At 35.5% G+C, this 16,730-nt stretch overlaps 1 protein-coding gene across 1 annotated transcript in view; it reads left to right on the top strand.

Annotated features, from left to right (window-relative positions):
• eys (eyes shut homolog) overlaps window positions 1-16,730 on the top strand; it is a 238,982-nt gene that overhangs the window by 218,568 nt on the left and 3,684 nt on the right. The window contains exons 35-36 of the mRNA XM_051917822.1: window positions 10,279-10,451; window positions 14,740-14,922. Of these exons, the coding sequence (XP_051773782.1) occupies window positions 10,279-10,451; window positions 14,740-14,922 (356 nt within the window). The remainder of the gene's footprint in view (window positions 1-10,278; window positions 10,452-14,739; window positions 14,923-16,730) is intronic.

The raw sequence follows: 16,730 nt of genomic DNA, 5'->3' as shown, positions 1-16,730 counted from the left end.
GCACTTTCACTTTTGCGATCAAAAGTGAAATGTTGTGCAATATATTTACATACTATGATATATACGATATAGCAAAATCTCTAACAATAGACATTTTATTTTGTGGTAACGATATCGTCATATCGCACAGCCCTACACGACAAACTCGTTCAGAAACGTGTGCTTCGATGCTAGCAGATGCATGATGAATAAAAACAATATGTGTTTTAAAACTGTCTCAAAATGTCAACCATGTTTGATATTCTCAGACTGGATGGAATCAAAGTCTAATGCTAAAGATTCGCAATCTGTGCCTACAATACACTAGTATTTTCCTTGAAATCCGTCAACTCACACACTGCCCAAAATCTGCAGACTGGTGCAGACTTTCAGCAGCTAGCTTATATTTGGTTCATAATTCAAAATGTTATATGTAATTAGATGCCTGACACATTGCTTGTTTTCAAATTTTCCAAACTTTTGTCCTGTTTATTTGATAAATCAATGTACACAATAATAATAATGAAATTGTAATTAAATAATAGAAGACCCAACTCTTTGTATGTTCTGTAAGACCCCCCTTTCCATTAAACATTCTACTGTCTCACTTTCAGTACAAGTAGACAACATTTTTATGTGGTAAGTTCACTTAAAGGAATAGTTCACCCAAAAATGAAAATTACCCTATGATTTACTCACCCTCAAGCCATCCTAGTATTATATGACTGACTTCTTTCAGACGAATACAATCAGAGTTATATTAAATAATGTCCCGACTCTTCCAAGCTTTATAATGGCAGTAAATAGAGGATGAGATTTTGAAGCCCAAAAAGTGCGTCCATCCATCATAAAAGATATCCACAGGGCTTCAGGAGGTTAATAAAGGCCTTCTGAAGCAAAGCGATGCACTTGTGTAAGAAAAATATCAAATCTGTTCCTCACACAAAGTTCCAGAAGATTGGGAATGCGGCGTCTGAGGTTTGAACTGCTTTTCAGGAAGTAGGGGAGTAAGTAATTGCAGAATTTCCTTTTGTGGGCGAGCTCTTTCTTCATTGTAATTCTAGGTCGTAAGTGATATTCATGGTGTAAGTTCTCCATACAAGGAGGAAGATGTAAAACAAGAGAACTTTAGAAAGAAGCCTGCCATTTTGCTGTTGGGAGTCATGAAGGAGTCCAATAGTGTCTTTAAATGTCTCTGATGCTCCTCATGAAAATGCATTTGTTTTTTAAAACTTTAAAAATTAAAATAACTAGCTTCGGCCTTACGCATTGATTTACAGCAAAAGAGTAACCCCTGACGTGATGTAGGAGTAGCGTAAGCTTTTACGCCTCACTGTTCAAACAAATAGGGCTGGGCAACCAACTCAAGCTCCTCTTCTCTTTTATTGAAATCCTCCAACATTTCTCTTTAAAAATTCTCTTTTAAGACTTCTAATTCGTGACCGGTGTTTTGTTTTGCTCTCTCCTCTGTGCTTCTGCGTTCGTTAATACGTAGGGTCAGATATCACTCTTTCGCCGTAAATCGATGCATACGGCCGTCTGTCGGAGGCTAGTTATCCACACGGAGCTGTTTTTTACTATTATTACTGTTGTTGTTGTTGTTGTTGTTTTATATAGGTGTTCCAGTTTAAACATGCTGGCTTATACATAGTGGCGTCCTTATTTCTCATTCTAAACTCATCTTGCAAAAGTCTGTTTCACTAAAGTGCTCTGTAAAAATGGATTTAAAAAAAAAAAATCGTAAGAACCGACGTGGGGCATTAGCCCCGTCACTGACCTTTATGTGATGAGCCATTGAGCAGTCCAGTCTCGACGTTTGGTTTGTGTTTGAATGGTCTTTTTCTATGGTGATGACTGTCCTTTCTTTTATCTTCTTCTCCAGGTTTCCTGTAAACAAATCAGCGGAGTATTCTCTTTGATCACATGGGATTCTTTTGATATGCTGGTTATATATCTTGTATGTAATCATTCATTTTTAGTCTGAAAGGCAGCGGCTTTTATTTTCTTTTGTGACGCCACATGCAGGGTACTTAGCCTCTGCATCGAGAATGAAATAACAGTCCACATTTACTTTAAAAGGGTAAAACTAGCTGCACTCATGTGAGGCAGATAATAGCCCTGGAAGATGTCCTAATGGTAATCCCAGTTAGCTGAGACGAGCGGAGGGTGCATGTTGACACAGAATGGGCGTTTTCTCCAAGCCAGCAGCTGATGTTAGAAGGCTAGTTTTTCTCAACAGATGGTTTTCAAATATATTCCCTCTTTCATTGCCTTTTGCTTCTGCTCAGAGTCATTTCTCTCTCTGTTGTCATCTCCCAAAACAGTATTTCACCTCTGATGTCCTCATCCATTTTCTCTCTCATCCACTTAAATTTTCCGAAAACGTATATGACTGTGGATTTGGGCATGATGTGGGCATTCAAAGTACCTGGCTTCCTGTTTTAAGTCTCCTTCCTAGTGTTGAGCTCTGACAGTGATTCATGGCTTTAACGGTTGTAATCCTTTGACTTTGAGACAGATTCTGCCCACCTCCACCGGGTAACCGCTAGAGCACTCGGAGGGCAGGAGCGAACAGCTGTACATCAGCCGTTCATTTCATTCCAGTAAAGCGACATCATTCACCTCGCTGTCGAGCTGAGCACTAAACTCTTTTACTGAGTGTGTCACGCCCGCCCAAGTGTATAATCGAGTGCTTGGCCCACTAAACAGGCAATCCAGCAAGTTTGGAGGACCAGCCTCTCCATTTTGGGTCTCCGGTGAGCCGTGGCCTCGTGTCATGTTTACAGATCTTTGAATTTAAAATGCTGGTCAGTACTGTTAAAATATCTGGGTTTGTATTGCTTTAGTAATACTATCAGATGACTTTATTAAACAGAACGAAGTAAAGAACTAATTTATCTGTTTTATTGATACCTATAAGATATTTATATGATGTCTACAATTTGTGTGGTTGCTATGTTTACACTGAAAGCAAGCCGGAAGTCAGATTCTTTTTGTCTGCTTGGCTTATTCTCTGGATGCGCCCTTATTTAAACAGACATGGAGAACACTTACCTTGTTAAATTATTCATACACGTTTGCTTCCAGAAGCTCACTTTCCTTGCAGCCGAAATGGTCAGTAGTGATGGCAGCTCATTATATCTTCTGGGAAAGTATGCGTCAGGAAGGCTTTTGACTCGGTTTAGTGGAGATGTCTGTCGCCGCGTTTTCAGAACATCACATTTTCAGTGGTTTTCTTCTTTCTCTTGCTTTGTAGCATTGACCTCTCACCTCCATTCTGCCTGAACACAGAGAAATGTTCTTGGTTTCAGTCTTACATAATACCCCTTGGTCACCAAGTTCATTTAAATAAACATCTTTATATAATTGAATGCAGGATGACCTCTGTGAACTGTATTAGAAATGGTGTCTTTGTAAGTGCTGAACCAAGTATGATACCAGGGTAAAATTTTTGTCAAAATATCTCATAATGTTGCAATGCAGTGAGTGGTGTCTAATTAACATCTTGCTTTTTTAATTTTTAAATAAAAACTTAACACATTTAGTAGATTACCATGGATATTCTACATACTGTATTAGCATATAAGCTGTATATATATATATATATATGTGTGTGTGTGTGTGTGTGTTTTGTTTTGTTTTGTTTTGTTTTGGTTTTTTTTGTAGAAATCAATACTTTTATTCAGCAAGGACACATTAAATTGATCAACAGTGACAGTAAAGATATTTTTTAAATATTTTTGAACTTTCTATTCATCCAAGAACCCTGACAAAAATCACATTTTCCACAAAAATCTTAAGTAGGTAACACTTTATAATAACTGCACACTGTGAAGCATTAGTTGAGCATTAGTAAACAGTCAATTCAACATTTATAAAGCATTAATAGACATTAGTAAGCAGTTTATGAATACACCTATAAATGCTTTGTTCTTGATTTATAAGCATATATATAATGTGTTTAATAATTGTATTTTCATACTTTATTAATCATCAATTTATCATTTCTAAATTAAGTATTACATTATTTACAATCCAGTTATTTAGGAGTTGTCAGTGGTTCATAAGATCATTTAGGAAATGTAAGTAAATGATTAATAAACTATTTAAACATACATTTAGTCATCTTATTATTTAGACCTATAGTAATAGTAACTCAGTGTGTTAATAAATGCTTTATTAATACATATTCCTACTGTAATTCATGATTAATTCAGGTAGTTATAAAACAATTTCGAAGCGGTCAGTTAACTATCGTTGTGAGCTCATCTAAAGTGAGCACTATTCATGCCTCGTAAAGCTTTACAAAAGGAGATTTAAAGGCTCAGTGATCTTCTGCACTGCTGTTCTCTAATATTTTAAAGTTAGTATTGAGGTAGTTTTGACACTATGAAATATTTTATTACATTATTATTATTGTATTTTGGCACTCCTGTAATCCAGTGTTGGCACTGGTAAATTTTTATTCAGCAATGATTACACTTTACAGAAATTTATTTTTATATCAGATTGCAAAAGCTTAGTTTCATTTTACTGCACAGTTATGTTTTCTGGAGGAGTACAGGGATTTTTATTTTGTTTGAAATTGCAGAGGTTTACTTTTAATCAAGTTACCTATCGTAAAGATTCATTTTTTTTTCCTTGAAAAAAAATGTATCCTTTAAATCTCCTTTATAAAAGCTTTACGAGGCATTACAACTCCTCACTTTAGATGAGCTCACAAAAATAGTTAACTGACAACTACTAAATGTTTTATAACTACCCGAATTAATCATGAATTACAGTAGAAATATGTGGTAATAAAGCATTTATTAACACACAGAGTAACTATTACTATATGTCTAAATAATAAGATGCATAAATGTACATTTAAATTGTTTATTAATAATTTACTTACACTTTATAAATGATCTTATGAACCACTAACAACAACTAAATAACTGGTTTGTAAATAATGTAATACTTAATTTAGAAATGATAAATTGATGATTAATAAAGTATGAAAATACATTTATTAAACACATTATAGATATGCTTATAAATCAAGAACAAAGCATTTATAGGTGTATTTATAAACTTCTTACTAATGTCTATTAATGCTTTATAAATGATGAACTAACTATTTGCTAATGCTTAACTAATGCTTCATAGCGTGAGTTATTCTAAAGTGTTACCAGAAGCACAACTGTTTTCAACATTGATAATAAGATAGCAATAATACGATATGTTATGTTTCTTGAGCACCAAATCATCATATTAGAATGATTTCTGAAGGATCATGTGACACTGAAGACTAGAGTAATGGCTATCAATCGCTTTGCCATTAAGGAAAAAATTACTTGTAAAAAAATGTTAAAATAGAGAGCAGTTATTTTATAGTGAAATAATATTTCACAATATTACTGTTTTACTGATTGGTTACTGTTTTACTGAGGTTGCCTTGGTGAGCATAAGAGACTTCTTTCACTTCAGACTTTTGAACAATAATACATTATATATGATACAAAATTTTATATATATATATGTATATATATATATATATATATATATATATATATATATATATATATATATATATAAATACTTGATATATACAGTGGCTTGCGAAAGTATTCAATCCCCTTCATTTTTTCTTCCTTATGTTAAACTACTTTACACTCCTTCCTTATCACCATAAAATCGCCTTAAAGGGTTAGTCACTCCAAAATTAAAATTCTGTCATTAATTACTCACCCTCATGTCGCTCCACACCTGTAAGACCTTCGTTCATCTTCAGATCACAAATGAAGATCTTTTCGATGACAGAATGCTGTCAGATTTCCTTCATTAGACTGCCTTAGCAGCTTCCACTTTGGCACTTTAGAAACTTCATTAAGAGATCGAAAAACTAATTCATATTAATCGAGCAGATTAGTCAAAATTTTCTGAAGAGAATCGATCACTTGTTATGATGAACAGATTGAGAATGAACCTCATTGGTTACGCCGCACGTTTAAGCCTCCAGAAGAGGTTTTTTTCTTGTGTGTTATTCAGGTTCTGTTGAGCTTCTGTTTATGTTAGCTGATCAATGTTTACATGCGAGTAAAAGCCTAAATTAAATCTGTAAATCATCATAACAAGCGATCGATTCTCTTCAGAAAATCTGGACTAAACCACTTAATTCATATGGATTAGTTTTTCAATCTCTTTATGAAGTTTTTGAAGCGTCAAATTGGTAGTTGCAAAGGCAGTCTATTGAAGGAAATCTGACAGCATTCTGTCATCAAAAATATCTTAATTTGTGTTCTGAAGATGAACGAAGGTCTTACAGGTGTGGAGCGACATGAGGGTGAGTAATTAATGATAGAATTTTCATTTTGGGGTGAACTAACCCTTTAAGGCTGGAATACACTACACGACTTTTAAAATCTGAACAGATTTTAAAACACTAAGCATCATACACTTGCCGACTTTGTAAATGGTAACATATATAAACTGGGCATTCTTACACTAAATGACTGAGGATCACACACTACCAGACTTTCAAATCGTTCCAAACACAACAAACGCACACAGAAACATGTGCCTCCTTGCTAGAAGGTGCACGACAGATGAAACAAACATGGATTTGCAGGAGATGACCATTGGAAAAAACGAGCCAAGTTCATTTGAATGCGGTCTTGAGTAGGTAGACTTGGTCAGACTACAGATTACAAAAGAAGTTAGAGGTGAGTGGCGTAGTCACATATTTACATAGTTGTTTTATCTTTGTTGTTACCATCAGTATATAATCCATTATCAGTCGCTGTTTACATTTACAGGTACACTACCGCTCTAGTGGTTAATAAACAAAACCGAAGCAATTTTTCCTTCATGGCAGAGCTCCACTTTGTGTTCTTACAAATTTCTTTTCGAGCTTTGCGACTTTGTGCATATACTGTAGATGGTCTCAAAGCACACATGGACTAAAAGCCAAAAAATATACATTTTAGTTCATGGATTCTTAAATACGTAAATGTGTATATGTGCTGGAGATTTATTTATTTATTTATTTATTTATTTATTTCCAGTAGATGGTCTCAAAATGAATAGACTAAAAGCCTTCAAAACTCCAACTTTGATTTTGTGAAATCTTTTTTCTTTTTCTTTCTTTCTTTCTTTTTTAAAGTTAAAGTGTCATGATCAAAATACAGAATATGTCACTGCAATGTCAAGACTCTCTTTGAAGAGTGGTAAACACATCTCCTGTGATCATACACATTTGGCTACGTACGGGACTCGCCATATGCAGCCGACACCTGAGTGTTCCTCCTGACTGTTCTCTGCATCGGTCTGAGCTCGCATGGCTGGTGAAGGGCAATCAGTCACAGAAACAGATGTGTTTGCATGTTCTACATAATGCGGGGCAATAATCTCACAGTCTGCCGCGGCATTACCCCCTGCTGTCCTGAAAGGCAGTGACAAACCGTCCGCTGTCTTTCCCTGGGAACGTTGCAAAGAGTGCTTGTGTATACAAACCAGGTCACTTGATTAGTCTCTTACAGATTGGGAAGGTTGCATGTTGTCCTATCAAGTGTTATATTCTATATTGTTGTGTGTGTGTGTGTGTGTCTGTGTGTGTGTGTGTGTGTCTGTGTGTGTCTGTGTGTCTGTGTGTGTCTGTGTGTCTGTGTGTGTGTGTGTCAGTCACTTGCACTGGTTCTAAATCCCAGTGACAGAATGTAAATATTTCATTTCAGCTGTGCTGCAGCTCAAAACACATTATTAATTTATAGATTTGAAACTCCTCCAATGCTTCCTGTATCTGATATTATACCTTTGAAAACAGTCTACATCTTCCGGCAGCTTATGAAGTTCTTGTCTGAATATTGCTTATCATGCTGGCCCACCCTCTACCTCTCGCTTGGGGATAAAGCCTGGAATTATAAAAGTTCCGTTTGCGGAATTGCACCTCGGCAGTCAGCCTTTAGCTGGAGCATTTCTAATCATTCGCTTACAGTGAGGCTAGATCAACATCAGCAGAATGTGAGTCTGCTTTTGTAGATGGCCTACAGGCCCAGTTGTGCTCCTATTTAAATGAGTCTGTGATTTATTTATTTTTTTTTAAAGGTGTGCTCAAGGTTTTGTTTATGTGCTCTGACTCTACTTCATGCCAGTGGTCTTGGACACTTTTTTCATTTTTTTTTTTTTTCTTTCATTTTTTTTAGTCTTTTCACTGCCTCATAATATTCATAAAATGGACATCCCAACAAGTATAATGGTAACACTTTACAATAAGCTTCATTAGTTTAACTACATTAGTTAACATGAACTAATAATGAACTGCATTTCTACAGCATTTATTAATGTTTGTTAGTTAATTTCAACATTTACTAAAACATTATTAAAATCAAGAGTTGTATTCGTTAACATTAGATAATGCACTGTGAACTAACATGAACAAACTATGAACTGCTGTATTTTTATTAACTAACATTAACGAAGATTAACAAATACAGTAACAAATGTATTGCTCATGGTTAGTTCATGTTAGTTAATACATCAACTAATGTTAACAAATGAACCTAAAGTGTTACCAGTATAATGTTATGTATATACTGTTTTATGAATATATACTGTATTTTGGTTTAGATGTACTTTGTCTAGATGTGAGCTCTGTCTGAAAGTGCTTTATAAAGTAAACATTTTGTTTTGTTTTGTTTTTTTATTGGCAGTCCGATAATAATCAATAAACATGGCAACGATCGCTTGCATATCAAAATATGTATATCACTTTGTTGAACAGATATACAGCAAATAGGAAAAAGTAAACACTGGGTTACACTTTATTTAACAGTGCCGTAGTTACATTGTAATTACTCAAATAAGTACTGAGTACTATTAATTAACTACATGTACTTACTATAGAGTTAGGGTTAGGGTGTGGTTTAGGATTAGTTACTTGTAATTATGCATAATTTACTGTTATTACTATAGTAAGTTCATGTAGTAACGTGTAACTACGACACTGTAAAATAAAGTGTTACCAAACATTGTTGTTATTAATAATAATGACACCATTAATCATGTGATCTTAAAATAGGGGCAATCCTCTCCATGTTGAAAATTAAAATCAAAAATTTTGATGCCAAGGACCCACAAATATGATTAAGCCATTTGTTAAACTTAAATATAAAAGCAGCAGTTCATTTTCATGTACACTACCGTTCAGAAGTTTGGGGTCGATAAGATATTTTAATAATTTTGATCTAAGTCTCTTATGCTCACCGAAGCTGCATTTATTTGATCAAAAATACAGTAAAACAGTAATATTATGAAATATTTTTACAATTTAAAATGACTGTTTTCTATTTTAATATATTTTAAAATGTAATGTGTTCCTGTGATGGCAAAGCTGAATTTTCAGCATCATTACTCTAGTCTTCAGTGTCACATGATCCTTCAGAAATCATTCTGATTTGCTGCTCAAGAAACATTTCCTATTATTATCAGTGTTGAAATCAGTTGCTCTGCTTAATATTTTTGTGGAAACTGATACTTTTTTTTTTTTTTTTTTTTTTTAAGGATTCTTTGATTAATAGAAAGTTCAAAAGAATAGCATTAATTGGAAATAGAAATCTTTTGTAACATTATGAATGTCTTTACTGTCACTTTTGATCAATTTAATGCATCCTTGCTTTCTTTAAAAAAAAAAAATCTTTCTGATTCCAAACTTTTGAACGGAAATGTAATGTGTGTGTAAAATATTATCTGGAAAATGTATATACTCTGTACTAAGTTGTCTTTTTTGCATCGTATCTGTTAGTAAAATCTTTTGTGATTAATCTCAATGAAATGGTATTAATGCCAAATTTTGTCAATTTTAACAGTTTAATTTATTTATTTTAGAAACTCTTTTTCCCCTCAGAACCCTTATGGATTTAAAAACCCATCCTAGACCACTGACTTTATGTTCATTTATGAGTGAACATCATTTTAATCATATGCCAAATCAAGTGCTGTTCATTTCTGTATCTGTAAAATATTTTTAACAAAGTGCACTTTTACTTGCACTTGCACTGCAAGATCAGTTGATGTTGGTCTGACAAGGATGGTCTCGAGTTCAGGCCGGTGATGTATGACTTCCATCCATTCCACTCTGTGTTCTCATTTGTATTCTCCTCTGCTTTTTTGACACACTCAACCCCCCCAATGCCCCTTCCCAATTTATGCTTTCTACGCAAACTCCACCGAAGGTAATGATGCAGTGCGGGTACATTTCATTGGTGTACTAATGATCTCTCTGTTTTTTTTCCCCTCATTTTGGTTCCTTGTGTGCAGCAATGCGGAGAACTGGTTCTGTGCGTGTCCTTCGCTCTACTCCGGTAAGCTGTGCCAGTTCACCGCCTGCGAGCGAAACCCGTGTGCACGCGGCGCCACCTGCGTTCCCCAGACACAGCTCGAAGCGGCGTGTCTTTGCCCCTACGGAAGGCAGGGTCTCCTCTGCGATGAGGGTAGGTCCTATCAAGGTTTGTCCGTAGACCGTGATTTACACCAGTATCCACTGAGACGTGATGAAGCCGGCATGGCCAGAGGGTGTTTCTTTTGATATTTGTGCCATTCTGAGGTTTGTTTTATTCCATCTCCTGTGCACACCTCCGTCTTTGAGGTTAGACCCATAGGTGGTGTATTGAAATGTATTCCCAGCAGTTTTGTTTAACTGATGCAAGCCGTTGAAATACCATTCCAATTAGAGTAGCTAAGTGCTCTACGCTTGCTACAAACAGATACTGAACTCTGATGCTTTCACAATCAACATTTCCAGGATAACTGCCAGTCTGCATTGGATTGCAAACTCGGTTCCACTACATGCGCTGACCTTTTGAGGTGTCTACAGGTAGTACACATCCAAATATAATGAGCACAGCAAGTGCTTTAAATTACACAACTCTGAAACTTAATTTATCAAAGTGTAGTCACAAAATGTACTTGCTGTAGTTGGGTTTGTTTTATTGTCTCAAATAACATAGCTGTGAAGACATACTACAGCGCCGTGTAACTAATGTACTTCTCTCCCCGGCTCTACCTCGCAGTGTTAAGTCAGCTAAAGTCGAATATCTGCTTACACAGATAGCTCTTCATCTCCTCGACTGTGCTTAGAGGGAAAAGAACTGCTGCTATTTTGCTGTAATCTAATTGGGTGGCGTGGTTTGAAGACCGCTTGGCACAGCACGCCAGGCAGAGCTACCAGACGTCGCTCTATCAGACAGCAAAGAGGCCGATGCCAAATAGAGTGTTCTAATCTCCCAGTGTCACACCGAGTGGGACTGACATTTGAATTTAAAGGCCGATAACAGCAGATAACATCAATCAGTATTGATTAGTAGCCAAGGCCTCGCTGCCTCTGGGCAGTCACTCAACTTTGGATGTGCTGGACTTCTTCAAATGAGTCTGGACTAATGGAATTATAGGAAGGGTGTTTGGAGTCTGTTTTATGTATTGATTTAGTGTTACATTTAGAATTTATACATTATTCAGAAGATCATGATCTTGTTTAAAAAAGAAAAAAAAAAGTTGCCAGGCAACATAGCAAATGTGATTTAAGAGCAGTACATTGATTCTCGAGTCAAGAGTCGGTTAGTGGTTACAACAGTTCTTGAGTCACCGGTATACAGTTGAATGAAATTTGCAAAATGAAAGGTTTATTTCATTAATTTATTTGCTTTTAGACATGTAAAACATCTGCGTTTCACATCATTATTGGGTTCTTTGATAATAGAATTGTGTATATGTGACGTCATTGTGTGGTTACGTAAACAAACTAGCTAAACGGCTCATTGAAACAAAATATCTGAAAGAACCAATTCGCGGAAGATAATCATCACAGCCGAATCGAAAATGACATGACATGAGCTTGAACTTAAAGGAAAAAGCAATCCAAAAATAATGCTGAAAATGAGCGCAAACAAATTGCTAAAATGAAATACAAGGTACATTTATTCATTTGTTGTTGTTTTTTTGTTTTTAGTTTTTTGTGATTTAACAATTAATTGAATGGTTTTTGTTTTATTGACAATTTAATAATGTATTTAATAATTTATTTAAATATTTCATTCATTTAATCATTTAATTTTGAGTAATTTGGTCTTCCATTATTGTTGTGTTGTTTTGTTTTGTTTTGACCAACTTCTGTAAATAAATGCTACTTTATTTTTTTAAAGGCGAATGTTTTTTTTTTGTTTTGTTTTTTTTTTAAGTTGCATTCAACATCCACAGGAAGACAGATAGATTGGTCTTTCGATTTTTTTGTTTTGTTTTGTTTTGTTTTGTTTTGTTTTGACCAACTTTTGTACATAAATGCAACTTTATTTTCAAAGGCGCATTTTTTTTTTTAGAAGTTGCATTCAACATCCACAGGAAGACAGATTGGTCTTTCAATTTTTTTGTTTTGTTTTGTTTTGTTTTGTTTTGACCAACTTCTGTACATAATTGCAGCTTTATTTTCAGGCACATTTTTTTAGAAGTTGCATTCAACATCCACAGGAAGACAGATAGATTGATCTTTCGATTTTTTTTTTTTTTTTTTTTTGTTTGTCTTGACCAACTTCTGTACATAAATGCAACTTTATTTTCAAAGGCGCATGTTTTTTTGTTTGTTTGTTTGTTTGTTTGTTTTTGTTTTTTTGAAGTTGCATTCAACATCCTCAGGAAGACATAGATTGACCTTTCGATTGATCATGGGAGCTTGTGTTGCTGGAAGCAGCTCAATGCGGCAGTGGAGTTTAGAGGACAGACTGTGTTCTCTGATGCGCCGTTAACACCACACTCACCTAAAATAGACCCGTAACATAATAGCACATCTGTCCTAAACTGCCTTAACGCCTTAGCACACATATCATGTGACTTCCTGTATTTTCATTCCATCGTCACCAGGCTCTACGTCAGAAGATTAAAGAATCATCTTGTGGGAAATGTTTGGGATCAGACAGATTTTGTGAGGAGTTGCTCACATGTGCATGTTTTTTATTCTTACAGTATGTCTTTATTTCATTTTTGTGTGCATGTGTGTGGTAAGAGAAGGAAATCAAGAAAAGCAAAATATCTCTGGGTCCAGCCAACACAGCTGACAAAAGGCTATTGAATTTCACTAGAGAAAAATCCTTGCACACAAATGGTTTTTGACTAGAACGAATGAAAATAAATGGGTGATATGTCACCAGTAAAAACTGCTAGTGAGGTGGAGGTTGTTTTCTTGTTCTTTTAGACAGTCACCTCCAGCAACAGCAGCAGAATAATATAGCAGAGAGAACCTTCCTGTGCTCTGCAGTGCCTTTGCATGAAAAGTTAAGCATTAGTTATATGGTTATTTGAGGTCATATCTCATACACTGTCATATGGGACATTGATAGGTAAATTTTTAGTAGTGCTGTCAAATCGATTAATCTGTGTGTTTATATATACTGTATGTATATATGTATATATGCACACACACACACACACGCACACACATTTTAAACATATATATGTATACACAGACATATATAATGTATATAAATATAATAATATATACATACACACACACACAAACACACACACATATTATGTAAACAAACTTTTATGTGTGTGTTTAATCGATTAATCGATGCGATTAATCGTGATTAATCGATTTGACAGCATAGTTATAAGAGGAATTTACAAAAATAATAATGTGTTGTTTTATTCATGTAGTTATTCATGTAGTTTTATTCATCTTCAGCAGTGAGGGGGAAAAAACAGGGAAAGCAAGACTTTTTTGTGGCTATAATTACTGCAGTTCCGGTTACTTTTGAAGTCTAGAATCAGAAATCCCATTTGACTTTTTGGAAATGAGTTAAATAACGTCCTTATACAGGACTGCAGTTTATCTTAGGATAGAAATTGGCATTCTCAAAAAGTACCCAATACATCTGATTAATGAATTGCCGGTTTATTAATGAATTTCACTTTGAGCAAGAAAGCGTAACTCAGCATATGCAGCATATCACAGAGCCATTACAAGACACTGTGAGTGAAGAAATACAGCTGGCCCCATCAAGCCATCCCTGCTAAAAACGCATTCTAGTCCTTCATTAGGCGCTGTGCAAATAAACCGCGACAAGGTAATATATGTGCAATTTCAAAAGGCATCAATAATTCAAGGGGAGAGCAGAGGGAAGAACTTCAATGCTGTTCCCAGAGAAATCCTCCGGAGAGGCTTTGCAGACTGCACAGTTCATAAAGACAAAATGAGGGGTGGAGAAAACTCTTTAGGTAGCACATTTTTTCACTGGACAAAAAAGTGTAAATGCTTAATGTTCCCAAGCTGGAATGTTTCTGAGCGATGGCTGCTGGACCAGGGGGTCAAATGTTGAAATTTCTGAAGATTTTCCACCTCTGAAATACATTGTCCAAAGCAGCAGCCATTCACAAATTCTGACCAATTTCTGCAAATATCACTGTTATGACCACAGTTCATTTACAGAGTAAAATGGCACAAAATTACAATAATTATTGTTAGCAGCAGCATTTCCCCCCCAACGGAAATAATAGATTTGACAAGCTTTATGTATAGTGCAATATCGCCATCTTGTGTCGCTTTCTCATACAGCTGCTGGTAACTTCACCTCAGATTCTTGTTTATTCAGTTAACTTAATACATTTCTCAAGTATAATTATGCTATTATACTATAGCTGGAATTAAACCTGCAACCCTTGGATAATCATTTGGATATATATTAAAAAAATTTTGTTTATTTATTTATTACTTTTTCTATTTCTTTGCAGCTGTCAACATCACTCGGCCCAGGTTTAGTGGACTAGATGAATTTGGATACTCATCCTATGTGGCTTATCCCTCTATTCCCAGTATGGGTCATTTTTATGAATTCCACCTGAAGCTCACCTTTGCCAATAATGTCTCCGCTTTGAGAAACAGCCTCATTCTCTTTTCTGGGCAAAAGGGACAAGGTGAGTCAAAATGGGAATATTGCTTATATTTGTTACTCCATCTCCCTTTATTTACTTTGATTTCAGTGCATCCCTCAGTGCTTTTAATAGGATGCTGTATTTACTGGTGTATGAAAAATAAGAGCTGGAGTCATAGCAGTTTGGCTGTAAACTTTTTCCCTCACACAGCTGAGGCCATGTTAGAGGAAGTGAGGTTTGGAAATAGTATCACTCAACTAGGAGATATTAATGGAGCAGCTCCTGTAAAATGTGCTGTAAATGTAAGTCCAGGGCCCAACAGTAGAGACAATTTGTCTGTGCACAAAACGGGGCGATGATTTTTATTATCTGGCATAAGGGAAAGATCTGTTATATATGAGGTCTCTAAAAATTCTCAGATTATAGAGAAGAAATTTGACCACGGAATTTAAAAAAGACTGTAAAGATAGTAAATAGTTTATATAATAATTATAAAAATGTTGGACTTGTTTACCAGTAAAATATTTAAACATCTTTAAATGACAAATAATTAATAATGAATAATTTTGTAATTAATAATTATTATAAAGTAATTATATATATAAAAAAAAGTCTCGTTTACCAGTAAAAAAGTTTAATATTTTTAATTTTTAAATTACTTGAGAATGTAAATATTATAAAGATTATTGAGAGTAGTGTTCAGAGAATAATGTATTTAATTTTTTTAGTTTTAAGCAAAAATCTTATTATAAAAATACAACCCGAATTCCGGAAAAGTTGGGACATTTTTTAAATTTGAATAAAATGAAAACTAAAAGACTTTCAAATCACATGAGCCAATATTTTATTCACAATAGAACATAGATAACATAGCAAATGTTTAAACTGAGAAATTTTACAATTTTATGCACAAAATGAGCTCATTTCAAATTTGATGCCTGCTACAGGTCTCAAAATAGTTGGGACGGGGGCATGATGTAGCATCTCGTCTTCTTTACAAAACAGTGTGAAGACGTCTGGGCATCGAGGTTATGAGTTTCTGGAGTTTTGGTGTTGGAATTTGGTCCCATTCTTGCCTGAAATAGGTTTCCAGCTGCTGAAGAGTTTGTGGTCGTCTTTGACGTATTTTTCGTTGAATGATGTGTCAAATGTTCTCTATAGGTGAAAGATCTGGATTGCAGGTAGTCCAATTCAGCACCCGCACTCTTCTACGATGAAGCCATGCTGTTGTAATAGCTGCAGTATGTGGTTTTGCATTGTCCTGCTGAAATACACAAGGCCTTCCCTGAAATAGACGTCGTCTGGAGGGGAGCATATGTTGCTCTAAAACCTTTATATACCTTTCAGCATTCAAAGTGCCTTCCAAAACATGCAAGCTGCCCATACCATATGCACTTATGCACCCCCATACCATCAGTGATGCTGGCTTTTGAACTGAACGCTGATAACACGCTGGAAGGTCTCCCTCCTCTTTAGCCAGGAGGACACGGCGTCCGTGATTTCCAACAAGAATGTCAAATTTGGACTCGTCTGACCATAGAAAACTTTTCCACTTCGAAACAGTCCATTTTAAATGAGCCTTGGCCCACAGGACACGATGGCACTTCTGGACCATGTTCACATATGGCTTCCTTTTTGCATGACAGAGCTTTAGTTGGCATCTGCAGATGGTACGGCGGATTGTGTTTACCGACAGTGGTTTCTGGAAGTATTTCTGGGCCCATTTAGTAATGTCATTGACACAATCATGCCGATGAGTGATGCAGTGTCGTCTGAGGGCCCGAAGACCACAGGCATCCAATAAAGGTCTTCGGCCTTGTCCCTTACGCACAGATTTCTCCAGTTTCTCT

The sequence above is a fragment of the Ctenopharyngodon idella genome, chromosome 13, assembly GCF_019924925.1.
Source record: "Ctenopharyngodon idella isolate HZGC_01 chromosome 13, HZGC01, whole genome shotgun sequence".
NCBI lineage: Eukaryota > Metazoa > Chordata > Actinopteri > Cypriniformes > Xenocyprididae > Ctenopharyngodon > Ctenopharyngodon idella.
The sequence above is the reverse complement of the archived record's forward strand: the minus strand, read 5'-3'. Positions and strand labels throughout refer to the sequence as shown.